Below are 21,461 nucleotides of genomic sequence, written 5' to 3'. Positions count from 1 at the left end.
ATTCCCATTTTTATGGTTAATTGTGTTTTAGGTTTACATTTAGTTTTTCTAATGCTTTGTGCATTTGTTAGTACAAATAAATAGGGCTGAGAAGGTTATCTGACAGCCTGTCATGTCCAGGATATTTTGAGGCCAAAGACAGCAGAATTCTGTAAGAGGTATGCCTGTGTGTGTGTCTCTCTCACACACACACACACACACACACACACACACACACACACACACACACACACACACACACACACACACACACACACACACACACACACGTGTGCTCGCTTTCTGCCACTTATTTAGGAGCTGTCATCAGTCGTTTCACCATTGCCCCTCCAACTGCTGTACACTTCTTATCTAATCCACCAGCTCCACTCTTACACTGGCTCAGTTCGTTGTGTCATTAAGGCTCGGAGGTGGTTAAGGCAGGAGAACACTGTGTCAGTTCTGTCATCAGTGGATTGATGCTGATTGCAGTAGTAAGCCGTACCACCCTGTCTGCATGCTAGGCTACATCATTTGGTGGGGATTTGCAGCTATATAATGAGACAACATGGCTCTCCTCCATGACGACACATTCCTCACCTTATCCACTCTACTTAGAGAAAAAGGCATATCATCTCATCACCCCCCCCCCCCGACTCTTCTAGTATGCAAGTCAATAACTGTATATGAGTCTTCTGAATTGCATAAAGGGTTTCCCTGTCTGTCATGGTGCCAGTTGGAGCATGTATACACACACTAAGGGCTCTCATGTCGTGGCCACCTATGTGGTTGGAGCTTTTATAAGTATCATTTTTCATGATCACCAGAGGTATGCATCAATGTAGGTTGGTGCTTTTTTCACATGGTAAGGTAGTATTCTGAGAAATGTATCTTCTCTGTGTGTCGCACAGTGGTGGCAGTGATTGACCTCTTGTGTGTGACCCTTTTATGGGCTTTAGACATGGATGCTAGATACTTTTTATGTTCATAATAGTTTACTGGTAGTTGGGCTTTGCCATTGCAGATCGAATGAGATGGCTTTCTCTTGCAGCCTGTTATACAGTCAGAGTTGCTGAGCAAATGAAACGTTTATCAGGCTTCTAATTAAGAGTTATTAGGGGAGAGGGTGGCATCTGTTGCTGAGAAAAATTTGAAACCAAAGTTGGTAGGACTTGTGCCTGTACATAAGAAAGCTATAGGCATGTTGTAACCTCTGATCTGATGTTGTTAATCTTTCCATTCGGTTCAGAGGCCTCGGAACCAAGTCGGCCTTATTACCAAGCTCGCGCCAGCCAAAAAACTCTCGAGCTAAGTTTCTACCCAGGATGCCCTTCTCCTTGTTACCTCAGATCTCGTTTTCGTGTAGCCGTGTTTCAGCCAAGCTCTCAGCTAAGTGGAACTTGGATATCTGTATGTAAAACTCTGGATATCTTCCTTTTTTATAAAGCGAATAATATTTCTAGTTTGTTTTATTTCCTCAGACCTTGTTTTGTTCTTCTCTTTTCTACCTGTTATTACCGTTGGTAATCTTTTTAGTACCATTGTTAGTACGGCCTTTCCTCCCTTACCCTCGTGGTATTCCTTCAATACCATAGCTGGGTTTTTTTTTTTCTATCTTTCCTGTAGCCTGTTAGGATTGTTTTTTACTAAGGGATTCCTGTTTTCTCATATCTCTGTACTGGTATAATTGTAACTTTTTTGAACAATGTATTTTTTTCTGACTGGTTATACTGTTGGCCTGTGGTGTTCCTCTAGCAAGATGTCTGATAAGAAAGGTACTTCAGGTTTTAAGCATTGTGCTTCATGTAAGTGCAAGTTACCTAATAGTGATTCTCACAATGATTGTGTATTCTGTTTAGGGGGGTGCCACACCATTCGATGCAGCCTCCTTGTGGCATTTGTCAAAGTTTCAGTCAACGCACTCTTGAGTGCAAAAATAAACTGATACTGAAAGAGTTACTTAAGTCTCCCTTTTCAGAGGCCATTTCTGCGATGGAGGTCTCAACCCCTCCCACTAAGGACAAAAAGAGGTCCCACCTGGTACCCTCCTCACCATCGTGTGATCAGGGTAAGCCTGTCAAGCCAAAGGTCCCAAAGCTGTCTTCGGAGCATAAATCTGCCTCTATGGCAACGTCTTCCTCGGCTCCGAGCATTTCGAAATGTTCGACACCTGAGCCAGTTTCGGCACTGGTCCTGTCTCCGGCATTGATTATAGACCTTACCACGCCTATTTCGACTTCGGCACCTGTGGCCACTTTGGCTCAGAGCACACCTTCGATACCTTCGACACTAATGTTTTTGGAACAGACTGTTTCAGCTCAGAGTGCCATTTTGGCACCGAGCGTTTTACTGACTAAACTAGATTTGACCCCATTACTCCCAGTCTCGAAACTTGAGACTTCGGTGCCATGCAGACCTTACACAACGGACCTGATACTCTCCTTCCATTGATCCGTTTCTGGGCCAAGTGTATAGCCCATTCATCGAATGTCCTGACTCCCCGTCCAGAGTATCCACTAGATCCACCAGGAGCCTGATGGAATATGATGTGGTGCGTCTTGTGGGCCCGCTGCTGGTAGCCACGGGGATACCCACACTTTCTAAGGCCCCTCCCCTTGCAGGACATGGGTTGTTTTCTCCACGGACTCTGTCTTACTCTCCTCCTTCGACCATTTTTGTTCCAAAGTCTTCTGCTCTGACATCTTCCTCGGAACCCCTTTCCTGTGCGCCAATAGTGCACCTCACTCCGGCTCTGAGTTTGTCCCTTTGGTCGGTTCCTGCAGAACCAGTCATGCCTCAATCTAGGGATTTGGGGGTAAGGCGCTTGGGGTCTATATTATAAGATCGATGTTTAAAAACATTGAACAACATATGGTCGATGCCTTCAAACATCGACCTTATAAAAAGACAAAAAAAGAAAAAGTACCCTAACGGGTTCAAGCAGGGGGGCAAGCCCCCCTGCACCACCCACACCCAACGCTACTTAAATATACCAACTCCGAGACCGCACTACATTGCAGTAAACGGAAATCTCCCCTTACGGAGATTTCCATTTACACGCTCGAGATTGAGTGTTCGATATTCTCGTGTCGACAATGTCAGATTTGACATTGTCTGCTTTCGAGAATATAATATAGACCCGGCCAGGGGGTTTGGAGACGTGTTTCTCCTCAGTTCCATCCTCTGTGCTGATAGCCTCGTCCGCACCGATCCTGCTTAAGGCTCCGTGGGGGTGGGTTTGTTGGAGCAGGGTGTGACCTCTGTTCCGGGCTCCCATCCCTTTTCGGGCAGACCTGCCCTTCCACGCGATGGAGAGGGCTCTCGCTTCTGGAAGCACTCCTGTGATGTCGGAACCCCAGTTTTCGCCCGCTGAGCTACAGCTGCCACAGACCACCGCCCCCCCGGGACATCGGGCAGTGAAGCCACAGGGGACACCTCTGTTCAGGGTACCTGCTTTTCTGAGCCCTCCTCTGAGACCTCCCACTGAGGAGCTCCCTCGGAAGAGGCCGTGCAAGAGGGAAGCACATGGACTCACCCAAGGAGTCTTTGACGGAAGACACAGATTACGATGATGGTGAAGGGGTCCCCACGGTCACCTCCTGATAATGTCTCCTTTAGAGACGTCCTGGAAATGCTAAAACAGAGAGGTGACTGGAAGCCCTCCAGCTGAGCAGTCCATGTTCCTGCAGGCTTTTCGCGCCCAGCCTTCTACCTCATGTGTGACTCTGCCTGCCGACAAACTCATCCAGCTTGTTGCGCAGCCTGCCTGGAAGAACCCTGTTTCCATTGAGGCGATCCCTCGGAGACTTGACATTCTTTCCCCTCCCGAAGCGAACCCACATTGGTCCAAGGAGTTACAAGTTGATGCTTTGGTGTTGACGGTGTTCACGAAAAAGAACTTGGCTGAGGAAAGTCCCACTGTCCACCCACCCAGCAGGGAGTGCCAGGTGGTGGACATACTTGGCAACAAGTTTTTGCATCAGGGACCTTTGCTATATGGTTCCTGAACTATTTGGCACATTTTACGAGGCTCCAGAGAGACTTGATATCCGAACTCTCTGGGGCACTCACAGTACAGTTGTCTGACAAGGTCAGGGACAAAGTGGCCCTGCAGCTCGCAGCCCTGGAATCGATATCCAACTCGTCCTTGAGGTTGCTTTCACATGAGACTGAAAGGGTGGCCAGAGCAGTGGGTTTGGGCGTTGTCATGAGGCATCATGCCTGGATGTGCTTGTGACCTTGCAGACCCTTTCAAGTCTTTCTTTTTAAATGCTCCCATAGAATCATCTTCCCTTTTTGGCTCTAAAGTGAAGGACACACTAGCCAGGTGCACACAAGACAGAAAGACCCTGTCTGCCGTAGGCCTGCGGTTTTCCAATCCTCAAAGTACCTTCTCCAGGAACCAGAGGAGTGGGAAATTGTGGCACAAAAAAATCTCAGGTCCTTTCCGTGCTGCACGTGGTGATACCCCCAGGGTCAGAGTGGGTAACCATACCGGAAGATGCCCCTACAGAGGCAGAGGGGGTCCTCATAACCAAGGCTCCAGGGACTCTTCCTCTGGACAGCCTTACCAGCACTCCTGAGGAAATGCCCGATTGCTTACCTCTGGAAGCAGTCAGGGGTCGTTTCTCTCTGCACCAAGCTACCTGGCAATCTGTTACCACTGATCGTTGGGTGCAGAGTATCACCACCAGAGGTTACACCATTCCCCTTCCTTTTCAACCAAATCTTCAGAGAAAGCTTCCCGATATTCCACCCAAAGGGAAGCAGCAGCTTCAGAAATAATAAAGCTGTCTCAAAAAAAGTCATCCCAATCAGTCTCACTAGACCAATGCGGATCCAGGTTTTACTCGTGATTATTTTTGGTTCCAAAAAGACGGGACTGGAGACCCATTTTGGATCTCAGCAGCTTAAACAGGTCTGTCACCTAAACCAAATTCCATATGGTTACGGTTCAGTTCATTCTCCCTTTTTTGAGAGAAGGTGATTGGATGTGCTCGATAGATCTCCAGGATGCATATTACCACATCAAGATGGACAAACCCGGCTTGGGGCCAGTCACGATCAATTTTCATGCAGTGCCATTCGGACTCTCTACGGCCCCCAGAGTGTTTGCAAAATGCTTAGCAGTGGTCACAGCTCACTCGACACTACAAGGATTCTGGGTGTTTCCATATTTGGACGATTGGCTCCTCACTGCCCCCTCCGAGTATCTTCTGGTAACAGCACTGCAGTGCACTCGCTCTTTGGCAAAATTATTGGGAATTATGATACATTGGGAGAAATCAAGCCTCGCTCCTACACAACAAATAGAATTAATTGGAGCAGTGTTCAACAGCCATTCCTGTCTAGTATCCCTCGCAAACCACAGACTACAGCGTTTGAAGCTCCAGCTTCGAGTGATACTCTCACACAAGTTTTGGCAAGGGAAGTTCTTCAGGCCCTAGGTTCTATGGCAGCTTTGATCCCAATAGTGCCTCTAGCGAAGCTTCATATGTGGATCCTGCAGTGGCTCCTTCTTTGTCATTGGTTCCCAAACGATCACCCCCTTCACTACCAGATCCGAATAACCATCTCCTACAAACAAGACCTCCTTTGGTGGATGAGGCCAGACACAGAACTTTGGAGTCATCCATTTCAATCCCCTCAGCCCAGAGTTATTTTGACCACGGATGCTTCCCTGATTGGATGGGGGGGGGGGCATTTCCAGGGAAACGCACTCCAAGGCACATGGTCCACCTCAGAGGCCCACCTGCATATCATTGTTCTGGAACGGAGAGCAGTGCTGTTAGCGTTGCAGGCCTTTCGTTCGGCTCTCCCTTCCAGGACAATTGCAGTCCAGTCAGACAACACGTCAGTGGTCTGATATATCAACAAGCAAGGAGGAACCATGTCCTACTCACTGTTAAGAAGCCATGAGAATTTGGCATGGGGGATGGCTTCCAACCGCTTTCTGATAGCAATGCATATCCCAGGGAGCTCCAACATAATTGCGGACTAACTGAGCAAGAGGCATCCTCCTGCCTCACGAGTGGTCCCTCAACCCCAAAGTGGCGACAGAATTCTTCAGCCAGTGGGGCCAGCCTTGCTGCGATCTTTTCGCCTCTTCTTTGAACAACAGGTGCAGCAGCTATTTTGCCCTTCTTCCCTTGGAGGGGGAGTCCCCGAGGGATGCTCTAGTCCATGATTGGCCCATGGGACTTATTTACGCCTATTCCACAATTTCTACAGAAAGCTCTTCAGTTGAGATGCAAGGTGATCCTCATAGCTTTGGTCTGGCCTCGACAAGTTAGGTCCCCCTTCCTTCGGCCTCACCTGGTATACACGCCGTGCATTCTGGACCCTCTTCCAGATCTGATTACTCACCCCCAAGGGTTAAGCCACCCAAATCTGTCCAGTCTCAAGCTGACAGCTTGGTTTCTCCACTTCCACTAGTTGCCAGGTAAGCTAATCTCTCCTCGCCTGTTTGAGACATCATTCTGGCCTCTCATAAACTATGCACCAGAAGACTATACCAGGATAAATGGAAAAGGTTCTTCATCTGGTCCAAGGATAACATGCTAGACCCTTACTCGGCTGCAGTAACTGCAGTGCTTCAATACTTAAACCTTCCTCAAGAGAACCTCTCATATCAGGCCTCCTATCAGGCAGCCTGTCGAACCATGGAACCTCACTTTAGTCCTTCAGTCTTTGACTCAAAAAACTTTTGAACCTGCTGCGAAGTGTGACCTAAAGTTTTTGTCTTGGAAATGTTTGTTCTTGGTAGCCATCACCTATCTGGTCATCCATAAAGACAGATAATCACTTTGGGCAAATCCATCCTTCCTTCTCAAAGCTGTTTCTGAATTCTCCATTAACCCAGACCATTGACCTACCAGTGTTGTTTCTGAATTTCTCCAATAGAGGAGAGTACTGCCTTCACTTCTTGGATGTACAAAGGCAACTGAGATTTTACCTAGATAGGACTAAACATATCTGTAAGTCTGGAGAGCTTTTCATCTCATTTTCTGGGCCCAGAATGGGAGATGCTCTTTCTAAGGTTACATTATCAAAATGGCTAAGGGACTCCATATGTTTCATCTATTCCTTCAGTAACAAACCTACGCCAAAAGTTAAAGCTCACTCCAGTAGATCTATGGCAATATCTATAACTTTTCATTCCAGAGCTTCCATGGATGACATCTGTGCAGCAGCTACTTGGGGCTAAGCCTCATACCTTTATCAATCATTACAAATTGGACTTGGTCTCCAGAAGGAGAGATGCCTTCGGCTCAGTGGTACTCAGGAATGTTCTTTCATAAGGGCCGCCCATGGACCTCAAGGTAGCTTGGGATTCTGTCCTATCAGTGATGAATGGGAAAGTAGGTTAACAACATCAGATAAAGAAGTTGTCTTACCATAACTTTTCATCTGTGGTGTTCATCTTCTTTCATTCATGACTTCCCACCCTCCTTCCCCCTTCAAAGGCTCCTGAGAGATGCTTTGGGTCCAAGTGGTGTCCTAGGATATTTGCGCAAAAGTGGCCTCTGCTTTACCTCTCTTTCTCTAGCAAACTTGATCTGAGGTAATAGGGTGAAGGGCCTTCTGGGTAGAAACTTAGCTCGAGAGTTGTTTGGCTGGTGCGAGCTTGGTAATAAAGCCGACTCAGTTCCGAGGGCTCGGAACTGAACCCATCAGTGATGAATGAAAGAAGATGAACAACACAGATGGAATGTTTATGGTAAGACAACATCTTTTTATGGTGAGTACCTAACATGACTTTACTTTCAAAAGCTTCCATACTGTTTTGCCAAGCCAAGTGTCTGATTTTTTTTAGAGGGGGCTTCATCAGAAGTTCTAAATTTTAGATGTGTGCCTTTCAGATGCTGTATGCTTTTCAATGAATTTTAAAAGGTTTACATAATTTGTACTGCTGGCAGCATAGTCCTTGATATTTTCTTTAGAGGAGGTTAAGGTTTACATTTTTCTTTCTCCCTGCCTGGCAGGTTTGTTGTAGGAATCAGATTATTTTGGATTCTGAGACTATTTGAATCTGTGTTCATGTTTTCAAGTGTATACTATTTCGTAATAAACTTCTTGGTTACCTTTTTTAGGTGCCACACCTTGCTGATTACACCCCCCTCCAGTGGCTTGCCAATTATCTTTTATTTTATTTGTTCCTTCAAGGGGCAAAAGGCTTTTTAGGCTCTCATATTCATTTCCTCCTTTTTGGCACCCACCTTGGAATGTCAGTATAGGAAATACATATGAACACACCACGCAAGAATGCCTTCCTGCTGTCCTTGTCCTCCACAAGGGCTGGAAAAGGGGGTGAGTGTATCACGCAGTGCCCCACAAAAGATCAGCAAAAACAGCAAGCCATCATTCATGTGGTCTAAGTATCTGTCTGTCTGTCCTTGAGAATGCTTGTAAGAACCTGCCTCAGTGATATGTTTTGAATGTTTAATCCCTCTCTCAACTGTTTTTTCATTATTTACTTGAATACAATGTCTTCTGCTAATAGTTGGTATTAAATAGTTGAATGATGAGTGTTAAATAAAAATCGAAGCACTTAATTTATTAAGAAATGGCTTTTAGAACTACAGGGTGGTGTAGCCCTCACCATGCTTCATGTCCGATTCAGTTGTTGGCTAGGATTCATTGTGGAGTTTAAATGTTCTGACACTGATCACATGCGTTTTTGACAAGTCTGGTTTCTTTCCACATTGGAATTATTTACTGCAGGGTAAATTGCTGAAGCTAAACTGACCCAGGTTGTGTGTGCCCATTAATAGACTAGTGCTTCATCTTGGGTTGTTTCCTGCTTTGTCTATATTGCACGCTGAGGTAGGATCCAGCACCCTTTAATTATAAACCGAGTAAAGCTGGATACAGAAATCAGATGGAATGAAAATTTGTATGAGAAATTATGCAACTTTTTCAGGTTTCTGGACTTTTTGGAAGTTGTGCTTTTCCTTTTTTTAAGCCACTTTTCATCACTGTAGTAAATGCTGTTTGCATTGCTATCCTTGTCAAGTGTTTTGTATGCATACTGAATGCTAATCATTAAGATGTTGCTTTAATTTTACAGGTTTTTTCTGATGTGCTATTTGTTTGTTAACCTGGCTTGTGCATTGCAAACACTCCTGAGAACTCCCAATTGGCGTCCAAGATTCAAGTATTATCACTGGTAAGCAGTCTTGCACTGTTCATAGCTATTTTTTAATTTTAAGCTTGCTGAGCTTGATTTGTTCTTGTACCCTATAAGTGTTTGCAAATACTGTATCATTAGTAGAGCATTGTATATTTTTTGTATGATTTTCCCTACTATTCCTGTCGACCATCATGCCCTCCCCCATCAGCCAGGCCCATTTGTTCTTTCACCCTATTTCCCAATGACAGTGAAGGTTGCCCGGGGGGGAAGGCATACTGGCATTTCCAGCAGTGGATTGTACTCTTGTAGACTTCACAACAGTGAGGATGTTGCTTGATATGAGCCCTAACCCTTCCCCTGGTTGGGGGGGCCCAGTAACTCACATTATCACAGGAGCCACTGTGACGTCATGCGTAGCACTGATGAAAGCTGCTAAGTTTGTGACTTGATTGCCAAATGCCCATTCCTAGGCTGTCCTTGAGATGCTACGTGTCTTCCTATGCATTGTGACAATGGTTGTGCTTTGTTTTTCCCCTTCCCATGATAGGCATACTGATCCCGGCAGAAGCCCAAGCTGTATATCTAACTCTAGTCACCTGAGCCGTAGTCTGTGCTTTATTCCTCTATGCCAGAGGAGCTGACTTTGGGCCATTTTATTTAAGGGGCTACATTTAGTAGGTGTACGCTGAATTATATAATATTTGAGAGTGTCACATGCGGTAAGTTTAAGGATTTTTTTTTACAATACCTGCATCTTTTATATCTCTCCTTTTTGTTTTTCAGTTTAATGCTTCCCTGTTATGTTAGTAACCTGTAGTGATAGTTGAAGGGACTTAGGGCCTTCCTTTTCCTAGTTTAAGACCAGTCTGTTGAACTGTTCAACAAGATAGCACCTTTGCACTTGGGTGTCTGATAATTGTAAATTATGTAAGGTCTTTGTACTGAGAGAGAGTCATTCAAATTACTGGTTTCATACTTCTCAACCTGTTAGTGCAAGAAATCCGGACAAAGCCCAACAAAATGGGGGGGGGGGGCAAAGGTCCAAAAATAGGGACATATTTTAAACATTGCTTTTAAAAATTTAAAAGTTGCCAGAGTAACAGGGTTTGTTTTAACAAACATTTTTGAATGATCTCAAGTCTGAAACTCAAATGTATATCATTATTTAGTGACTTTAGTCCTCAGATCATCCCAGTGATTTGCCGGAAAACCACACATTTTATGAGGAACTGAACAAAAATATGAGCCAAAATCTGGATAGTTGAGAGGTATGACTGGTTTAACACTCCTTATTGTAACACACAACCTGTTCTTTGCATCACACAGCATGAGTCTGAGCCTCAGATTGGCAGTTATTCAGAAAAATAGTGCTGCTGTCATATATGCTGCATGTTTTGTATTATTATTTCAGTATATAAAATCAGCGAAGCATGTGTCTTCACTGAAACAGTTGTGATCTCATTTCTTAACCAGCTTTTTCACAGTTTGTAGGTCGTGACATTTTTAAAGATTATGTTGGATATGAAAGTGGAGCTTGTGGTTTTGGATTAAAAAATGTAAGTATTAGTCTTTTAACAGCTCTACATCAAAGCCTGTTTGTTGGGGATCAGAAGACCAAATGGACAACTCCTCACATATCTCACTATGGTAGCTAACCCACTGCAGGGGGTTTGGCAAAGATCTAGTGTTAAATTAGTGGCTGCCATCCTCCCATCTGTATAAAAAAAGTGACTAGAAATGGCCAAGTTGAATCGTCTGATCTGTTTGACCAGGTGAACATATCTGAAAAAATACAAAAACATTACTGTAACAGGATATGTCAAGTCAGACTGTATACTGCAGCTTGGGTTTTCTAGATGTTGAAATGGAAGGACTTTGGACAAGGGAGTTCTATTTTTGTTGTTCCTGGATGTGGTAAGACTTCATGTAGTATACTTTTCTGGAGAAATGATTCAGCTTATGAACACATTGATATAGCAGTTGTACTTCAAGTTAATAGAAGCAATTGTGAAATGAGTAATATGTCTGATGTGGGGCATATTCTGTCAGGAGGACTGAAGACTGGAAAAAAGTCAGTGTAGTTGTACAAATGTCAAAGCCAGAGAACAGGAATTATGGAGTTTCTGTGAAGCAGTGTCTTGAAAAGGCTGTACCCAATAAGTATGATATAAATGTACATCTGACAATAAGAGCAGTTTATGGCATGAGAATAGAGATATAAACAGAATTATTTTTCTTAAATACGCAGAAAGTTAATTACAGATGTGCCAATGTGTTAAAATATGATATGAATAATGTATTGCAAAAAGATAACCAGCAAGAGTGGTATAGGAACTGTTGAGCCTAAAAGACAATAGACCAGTTGCATATGGTTGCGCATTTACAGATGCAAAAAAGAGAAATGCTCTAAAAGGACAGAAACTGTTAGTGACATTGTATGAATCTGAGAAGATGGAAACAGATTCTTCCAAACTGTACTCATTCTATACAAGGTACGCCAGAGATTGCAGACACTTATGCTTAATTTACATAAGTATGATCAGTAAGTGAAATACAAACTGAACCAGGAAATTCACATAATAGCTGTATTATGTAGAGCATATTTGTCAGAGAAGTAAGATATTTAATTTGTAATTTTGCAGTTATTGACAAAACAAGAAGTATAAGCATTCTAGAGATGTACTGACACTGACTTACAAATACAGTTTCTGAAGGAAGTTGCATTGAGAGGCTAGGCTGTCTTGAGAAAATTTAAGCCATGTTCTTTGTTGAAGGGAGAAATAAATTGCATGGAGAGATTAATGCTCAAAGCTGACAGAATAGTTCCAAGTCAGCTGAGATGACAAATGCTTGAGGGTGTATGTGAATCACAAAGCAGTAAAATGCAAAGAAAGAAGAGTTTTAATACATTTATGAAGAATGTGGACAGAAACAGGCCGTGCATGCTATAACTGCAGCCCAGAAGAGATGCGTGATTGTAAATTCGTCCTTGTGGTGGCACCTATGTCCCTCATGATAGGGGCAGTTGGTACTGATCATAGAATCACTAACAATGACCATCTAACTATGGTCAGTTAGGGTACATGGGTTTTTTACATAGCTATACTTCCTAAGGCACTAGGGCCATTAGCCTAGTAACCTATGTACTATTCTGGTGTCATCCTGGCAGCAAAAAGAGCGTATTTGTCCATGGAGGCAAATGTACGCAGATTTGTTTTAGTCAGAAGAAACTGAGTATCTTTTATGTAAAGTATATATACTCCCAGAAGTAATCAGACTGAGACACGCATCAAATGCAAGTGCATTGCATTAAGTTCTGTATTCTTGACAAAAGAGATATCTGATGATGTATGTTCTAGTAGTCTACAGTGTAAGAAGCCAGTCATTTTAGCAGATTTGTATGTAAGCGTTTAAGCACGTCAAAAAATGTATTTATTGACGTGTGATTACTTCAAAAGTCCAACTGGATAGATGCCCATTTTCAGTGGAGGCCCAAGGAAAAGTTCCAAAATATTGCGAAAACTTAAGAACAATAATTTTACAATTTTCAAACGTAATACAAAAACATCTACAGTCTAAATACCAAGTTTGACATAATATGAAAGAATAGATACAGCATCTATGACAGTGATTTAATGTTTTGGAGAAATTAAAGGTAAGTTGGTATAATACAAGCAGGAATTTCAATATGAAGTGGAAGAAAAACTGGGTTGTGGCATATTTAGATAGGGAGAGAAATTGATTGAAGCAAGGAAGTGAATGAAGAAGTGGGAGTAAGGAGGTGTCCAGTATGAAGAGATACTTGGTCATATTTTGGCAGTTAGTATATCCTGGGTTTGATCAAGAACAGAGCCATTTTTTGTTCTAGGAGGTCTTTCAAAATGTTTTTAATGGACTGGAGGTGGAGGTATTGTTAGATACAGGTAAAGAGTTCCAGGCATTAGCAACATGGGATAAGTACAGACCATGCCCTGCAGATTTGATAGATTTGTGGACAGAGTTATTTTTGGTAATTAGATTGTAATGGCAGAGTGGGAACATAGTTGTGGAGAATATTTAGTACTGGGCAATTTTATAGGTGATGAGAAACTGTGTATATGTTAGCTGATGGGATAGATCTAACGAATTTATGCTTTTTAATGCTTTACACTGGTGGGTTCTGAGAGGGGTATTTGCTGCAAATATAGCCACTTTATTACAGCATTGCTCGAAGTTTGCTTTTTGTGATGCTTGGAGGTTAGAGGATGGGAGCACCTTGAAGTAGTGAGGGGAGGAGGTAAGTAGAGACCAATGTAGATTTAGTTGCATTGGTGAGAGAATTTTTGGCTCTGTAAAGCATCCCCAGTTTTTTTTGTGAGTTTGTTTTATGCAGTTTTACATATGTAGATTGAGTTTAAGATGGTTGTATACTGTCATCCTTAATAATTTACTATGAAAAGTGACTCCTCTGGTTCTGTTATTGAGGGAGGATTTTAATTTTTTTCATGGGAGAGTGATTTCAGGTAGAAAAAGTATTTTTCTTTCCTTTCTGAGCATGAGTTGAGTTATAAATCCAGGTTTCGATGGCTGTTAAAGCTTTCTGAGAATTTTTGGAAATGTGCCAGGTTGTTTGATATGTATGTAAGTGTGGAGTCATTTGTATATTGTGTTCGGAGGCCTGATGTGTGGAGGGTGTTGGTGAGAATGTTAAAAAAAGAGAGGGGACCAACCATAAAGCCATGTGGTACACTGGTGACAACTGGAAGATATGGACTGATAACTGTTGGACATTTATTTTCTTGAACCAGAGAAGGGGTGGGCTGAGATAGACCTAGTGAGGACATTTGAAGTAGAAGTTTGCTGTGACAAACTGTGTTGAAGGCTTTAGACAAGTCTGGAATTAAGGAGACTAGTTTACCGTTATCTCTAGCTTTATTGGTTAAACATGCAGTACTTAGTGCTGTGGGAGGGATAGAAGCCATGTTGTGTTAGGGGGTAGGAGTTCCTCCTGCAAGAAATAGTTTAGCAAGGATGTTTGGCTCTATTTTTCAAGTATTTTTGGGAGGTAGGATAAAATTGCTATTGGTCTAAAGTTAGTGATGTCTGTTTAATTTCCTCCTTTGCGTAGGGGGATAATGTGTGTGATGCTCATCGTGTTACCCTGCTGCAGCCATCACACTTGGGTTATCCTGCCGTCAGGCAGTCCCGCAGTCGGCCTGAGTTCCAAAGTCTTGGTCCGGCGTCGGTTGCTGTCGCTTCTTCCCTGACGTCAGTGCGCCAGGGATATATAAGAGGCATCCAACGCCATTTTCTTCAGTCTTTCTTGCCGCGCGGTGTCCAAAGCAGAAGCAGTTCGCAAGTGCCGGTCGGCCGACACCTGAGATTTCAGTCCGAAGTCTTCAATAAAGCTAAGTACCCCATTGGGGAACCTTTTCTTGCCTCAGTCCGATGTCAGAAAAAGTTAGCAATTGCATTTCGTGTGGGAAGCAAATATCTCATAAGGACTTCCATTCTTATTGTATTCCTTGCCTAGGCCCAGACCACGTCGTCACAGGTTGTCGGTTTTGTGCTAGGTTTAATAAACGAACTATCAAACGCCATTTTGACTTCGCACGACATTACTTTGGTAGGAAATTTAATTATATCATGCCGTCAGAGCAGCCGACGACCGGCATGCATAAAAAAACGCAAGGATAAGGACAGGCAGCCTAGGAACAAGCCAGACCCCGAGGCCTCTGCTGGGCCTGTCGCCGGTTCTCCAGTTTTCAGTGAGGCACCTACACAGCCCCTGACGACTGCAGAATTGGAACCCCAAACAGCTGCGGATTCTCAGGCGGAGTCTACTGGGACGATGCAGCCATCTTCTTTAGGCCCTTCCGACACTGGAGCAGGAGACGAACCCGGTGCAGTGGAAACACCTTTGGTTGCAGAAGGTGTCTTCAGACCGACTATACTCACCATTACATCTTATGCTAAGCTCAAAACTCCTTTAAAACCAAAAAAGACTGTACATCAGTCTACAGTTCAAGGCCCCATGCCTAAGATACAGATGCCTAAGATGGCTGAAGATTTGATTACCCTAATCAGGGGTTCCCATCCCCCTCCAGATAAAAGGCCAAGACAAGAGGAGGATTATGCTTCCTCTGACCAGGTTTCAATTTCCTCAGATTCTTCTGAGGAACAGGATTACACTTTTCCCCCTTATGAAGACTCTGATGCTGAAGACTCTATTCCCTCAGCATCTCCCCCTGAAGACTACTCCTTTGGGGAAACTTTCTATACCATGTGGGAACATTTCCACTGGGAAGGCCAGGACTACTCTGATTCTAAGAAAAGACTCCGAGAGTTCCTTTTACTATCCTGGCACAGACCACTTTCTATCCCACCAGTTTTAGATATTGTGGATGATGTTTACTTGGAGTCTAGTCTAAATCCAGACTCTCTACCTCCTGCTCCAGCCAAACCAGACAGATACTACAGAGTACCTGACTCACACAAATTCCTTTATAAAAGCCCTGTGGCTGACCCAGAAACAATTTCCCAGGGTCCCAAAGGGGCTAAAGCTTCTATGGCTAAAAATCCTGAGCCCTCTGAAAGGGATTCCAGAGCCCAAGATAGATGGGGAAAGAAAATATACACCTCAGCAACTCTGGCTATGAGAGCATTAAATTGTCAGTTTCACATGCTGAAATATCAGAAATTCCTAATGTCTCAATTAAAACAAAAAATGAGCACACATACTGAACAGTCTGAATTCAAGGAAATGCAGGATCTGTTGCATGCAGCTGGACAGGTGGGCAAACATACTTTACAATGTTGATTTGATTCATTGGAAGCTTCTTGTAGAGCAGCTGTTACTGGGTCTGTCATACGTAGACATGCTTGGTTAAAAGAACAAACCCTACCTGATCATGTTAAAGCAAAATTATTGGCTGCAACTTTACAGCAGGATGTATTATTTGGTGTCAAAGCAGAAGAGGTTTTAAAGAAAATGGAGGATAAGGCAAAGTCTATGCAGACGGTCAAGGATTTTTTTACAGGTACAACCCCCTCGTTTCAGCAGAAATTGGCCAACAAAAAAACTGGTCCTTTCCAGCTTCTGACAGATCACAGAGTGGCAAATACAGACGCCCAAGGGCAGAGGTCAGTCACAAGGCCCTTACAAACCTCGCCAATGGGGTACTGCTACCCAGAAAGGAGGAGAAGACAGGCCCAAAGCTAGCAGAAGACAAACACAATGACTCAGTCCTCAAACTACCAAGCCAATGTCTCCTGGCAGCTCCCTTGGGAGGAAAATTAGCATTTTTTGCAGACAACTGGCACATCATCACAAAAGACAAATGGGTCCTAAACATTGTCTCACAAGGATACAGATTCCACTTTCATACCTTGCCAAGGATAAAAGGAATGCCAAACCTTCCACCAAATCAATGGGCAGAGGCACAAAAACAAATTACAGCTCTCATGGACATGAGCCATTCAACAGGTACCTACACAGGAGCAAGGACAAGGATTTTACTCAAGACTCTTTCTAGTCCCAAGAAAAGACAAAGCATGGAGACCCATTCTGGATTTTTCACTTCTGAACACCTATCTGCAAGTACCAACTTTCAAGATGCTAACACTGCAGCAGCTTCTTCCCATGCTGGGCAAGAATGCTTGGCTAGTAACGTTGGACCTCAAGGAGGCATACCTGCATGTCCCTATCAGACAAAATTGCAGAAGATACCTCCACTTCATTGCAGGTTCAACGCATTATCAATTCTCTGCACTGCCCTTTGGCTTATCTACTGCGCCCAGGGTCTTCACAAAATGCCTGGCACCAGTAATTGCATACTGCAGACAGAGGAATTCAAATATACCCATACCTGGACGACTGCCTTATTCAAGCAGAAAGCAAGGACATTCTTTTAAAGCATCTGGCATTTGTCAAACACCTGCTAAGTTGCCTAGGGTACACAGTAAACAAAAAGAAATCAAAAATAGTGCCCTCACAAAACATAATATTCCTGGGTGCCAGCTTGAATACAACGGCCCTGATGGCTTATCTCATGCCAGGCCAGCAACAACAGCTGACTCAATATTTCAAAATAATGGCAACAAAGACCCAACTCCCTGCAAGAAAAATTCTGCAGGCCTTGGGATTCATGGCATCTTGCATAATACTAATATCATTTGCAAAACTGCATATGAGGAAATTACAATGGTACCTGAAAAGCATATGGACTCAGCACAGCCACAGCTTGGAAACAATGATACCACTCATTCCCTGCCTACAACAGGAGTTTCTATGGTGGGCACAGGCATGTCACCTCAACAAGGGTCAGCCTTTCACCTTACCCACAGCTAGGCAAACTATGACAACAGATGCATCGGACTATGCCTGGGGAGCACACATGGCAGGGCACTGCATTCAGGGCAAATGGACTACAGATCAGAGGCATCTGCATATCAATCAAAAGGAAATGCTAGCAGTACAGAATGTCCTAACAGCTTTCAAGGACCTCTTACACCCAGGACAACTAATAATAAAGACGGACAATACCACAGTAATGTGGTACATAAGCAAGGGGGCACACATTCATACCCTCTACGCAGGCAAGCAATGACCTTGTGGAACATGACACTATCTTACCAGGTTCAATTACAAGCACAATTCCTGCCAGGAAAGAAAAACGCATTGGCAGATGACCTAAGCAGAAACATCATGGATCCACATGAGTGGAAACCAGATCCACAAGCATTTGCAATGATAGATCAAAAATGGGGACGCCCAGACATAGATCTGTTTGCCAGCCCCCAAAACTACCAACTTCAAAAATTTTGCACAAGGACATTCCATCCACAAGCTTGGAAAGTGGACGCCCTCTCATTCAGTTGGAAAACATTAACAGTGTATGCTTTTCCTCCACTGCCTCTTCTAGCAAAGGTACTGCTGAAAGTCAGATTAGAGAGGCCACAAATGATGCTCATTGCACCAGACTGGCCACGCCAGCATTGGTATCCAATTCCAAGGAGCATGGCCCACGGCCCACCATGGATTTTACCACAAATTCCTCACCTGCTCACCCAGCAAGACAATCAAATTCTACACAGCCAGCTCAAGACTTTAAACCTGGCTGCATGGCAAATTACCTAAACAACCAGCCAACACCTCTATCCAAAGCTGTTATGGATGTCATTCTGGAGGCCAGGAGGCCCAGCACCAGGAAAACCTATTCAGACAAATGGAAAAGATTTTGCGCCTGGAACCAGGCTAAAGGCCAAAATCCCCTTGATCCAAACATTCATCAGATTCTACAATATTTAACTGAGATGTTGCACAAAGGACTTTCCTTTTCATCTATTAAGATCCACGCCTCAGCAATTTCAGCTCATTACAACACGGATCCTCCTTTATTCTCACATCCACTCCTAAGACAGTACCTCAGAGGGGCTAAGAACATAACACTGCCCAGGAGAGCACCAACACCTTCTTGGGATCTCAACTTTGTTCTGGAAAAGCTTACACTGCCACCCTTTGAACCAGCTTTGTCAGCTGATTTAAACTTTCTTTCATGGAAAACTGCCCTGCTACTAGCGATAACCTCAGCTAGAGTCTCAGAGCTACAGGCACTAATGGCAGTGGAGCCTTTCCTCGTTTTTCATCGACAGTCTGTCTACGAACTAACCCTTCCTTTATGCCAAGGTGGTGTCTAGTGTGGCCTTAAACCAAACCATTCATTTGCCCACCTTTTTCCCAAATCCCCAGAACAAAGGAGAAAGACTCCTGCACTCTTTGGACATTCACAGGCAATTACGTTACTACTTGGATAAAACTAAGGCTTTCAGAAAATCTGACCAGCTCTTTGTAGCCTATGCTGCAGGATCACAAGGAAAAGCTATATCAAAACAGACCATTTCTAAATGGATAGGGCATTGCATACGCTTCTGCTACACACATCATGGGAAACTGGTACTTGCTAACATTAGGTCGCACTCCACCAGGGCTACAGCGACATCAGCAGCCTTTCTCAGGGGAGTGCCAACCAAGGATATTCTGGAAGCTGCAACTTGGAGTTCAGTGCACACCTTCACCAAACACCATCACTTACCTCTATATTCTAAGACTAGAGCTGGTTTTGCCACTGCAGTTTTTCAGGGCCTACTAGCTTCTTCTAACCCTGTTTAACTCCACCACCCATCCTTAGCTTTGGGATTCAACCCAAGTGTGATGACTGCAGCAGGGTAACACGATGAACATAGTACAGTTTTGTACCTACCATAAATGTAGATATTCGAGTGTTCACCCTGCTGCAGTCCAGGTTACCCTCCCTCCATCCCCTCTGAACTCGCTGAACTTATCTCCTATACAACCTCTGTTTTAGCGTCTGATGAGCGACAGCAACCGACGCCGGACCAAGACTTTGGAACTCAGGCCGACTGCGGGACCGCCTGACGGCAGGATAACCCGAGTGTGATGACTGCAGCAGGGTGAACACTCTCACATCTACATTTATGGTAGGTACAAAACTGTACTTTTTCCCAGAGAGAGGCAGCATGGGAATTCCTGGAGTAACAACTTTATAAGGACTGAGACAGGATACGCAATGCTGTTGTCAGCTATTTTTCAAGGTCCTCACTTGGAAGGGTCATCAGGTGAAATAGAGCATGGTTTCAGTTTAGTTTGAGTAATTTTATATAGGCTGTGGGTACAGGTTTGAAGGTGAAAGTGGATGTGGTGATGTGGCTGTTGAGAACGGCTGGGATTAGGTGTTAAGGAATCCTTGGATCTGATGTTATCTAGTCATCATTCCTCACGCTAGGGTCTTGGATCCGATATCGGATCTGAGCTGGCATACTCAGAACACAGCTTCGCTCACGCTCCTCCACTCCCATAATGCTGTGCTGCCCTACACTCCTTCAGATCTCGTTTGCCTCTGTCAGTCAGACGCAGATTGCTCAGCTCCTATTAGTGCAAGTGTTTCTCTTAAGGTTTCTAAGAATGTTTTGTAATTCTTGGTAATTTTTCTGGGTTGTAGTGTTAGCAGGTAGTTTTTCTTACTTAACTATCCCCTCCCGGTTGAGTCCTTCCCTTGCTTTGTCTTTTTCTGTGCAAGTAGTTACTAAGTTTAAGGTTGTGTGAGTGTTTGGACGGATCTGGTACCTTCAGTGTCTTCTCCCCCAGATCCAAGGATCTCTGCTCCAGACCTTCGGATCCGAGGGAAGGCACCGTATCTACAGATCCGACCCTTTCATATCTGAGGGATTCAAGAAGTATCATCTCGGATCCCTTTTTGAGTTCGGTTCCGATTCAGTCGGATCCGAGAGTTGTGCCAAAGCCGCTTGTAGTGGAGGATTTCCCTTTAGGTCCTTTGCCTTCCAAACAGGTGTCTTCCCTGGGTAGGTTTCGTTCTAGGGAACACAAAGGACGACACTCGAGCTCCAGGCGCAACTCTCCTAGTAGGTCCTCCATCTCCTCCCGATCTTCCAGGAGTTTTCTCCCTATGGGAGAGGATGATGCGAGCCTTCCTGAAAGCTCAGATGTAGTTGGGGCTTCTGGCTTCCCTGGCCCACAGGTTGGGAATTAAGTCTCCCACTGCCCGTTCGATAGCTTCTCATCCGGCCAGTGGCTTGGATTTTCAGGGACTTTTGAGCGGAGTGGAGTCTAGGGGAGCTCTGTGGCCCATTTTGTCCTTCCCTGATGGGATCGGCATCTTGTTCCGTTTCTGTTCCCCTGGAAAAGGTCACCCGGCTGGTTGGGCCTGTCGAGTCGGGATCTGTGGAGTTTGATTCAAGCCCGGGGTTTTTGGACCGGTCTCTTCTCCTGGGCGCCTCAGCCTTAGACAGTTCTGGTCCAGTCCTGTCCAGTGGAGTGGCAGGACTGGGGAGGTCCACCCTCTCTTCCGTTGGGGTTTTATCGACAAGAGGGGGATTGAATTTCTTCTAGTCCTTCTGCTTTCTGGCTGCCAAAAGATCTTTATCAGAGCTCCCTCTCCTGCGCATGGTCATCCTACCCAGTCCCAGTATCTGAGCGACTTGTCTCATCCTGCTTCCAGCCCATCCGGATTAGCCACCAGGGGGATGTTCCCCCAACAGGGGTCCCCTCCTGTTCTAACTCGTCCCTGCCACCCCTGGCAGAGTAAGTTCCCAGGAAGAGGACTTGTAAGAGGAGATAGCTTGACTCCCCTATGGAGTCTCTTACTGAGGATAGGGATGCTGATGAGGGGGACGGGTGCCCAAGATCTCCGCCAGAAGATGTCTCCTTTGGAGACATACTCTAGATCCTCAAGGCCAAAGGCAGTTGGTCTACCCAAACCCCGTCATCAGAGGAAGCCATATTTATGAAGGCCTTCGGTACGGGGCCATCTAGCTCCTGGGTGTCCCTCCC

At 44.5% G+C, this 21,461-nt stretch overlaps 1 protein-coding gene across 4 annotated transcripts in view; it reads left to right on the top strand.

The window, feature by feature from the left end:
• LOC122810396 (solute carrier family 12 member 4-like) overlaps positions 1-21,461 on the top strand; it is a 2,349,234-nt gene that overhangs the window by 1,397,125 nt on the left and 930,648 nt on the right. For all 4 annotated transcript variants that reach the window (XM_044081998.1, XM_044081999.1, XM_044082001.1 and 1 more), the window contains exon 14: positions 9,050-9,148. In XM_044081998.1, the coding sequence (XP_043937933.1) occupies positions 9,050-9,148 (99 nt within the window). The remainder of the gene's footprint in view (positions 1-9,049; positions 9,149-21,461) is intronic.

Source organism: Protopterus annectens, chromosome 8.part1 (assembly GCF_019279795.1).
Source record: "Protopterus annectens isolate FY-2018-M chromosome 8.part1, PAN1.0, whole genome shotgun sequence".
In the NCBI taxonomy this organism is placed as follows: Eukaryota; Metazoa; Chordata; order Ceratodontiformes; family Protopteridae; genus Protopterus; species Protopterus annectens.
The sequence above is the reverse complement of the archived record's forward strand: the minus strand, read 5'-3'. Positions and strand labels throughout refer to the sequence as shown.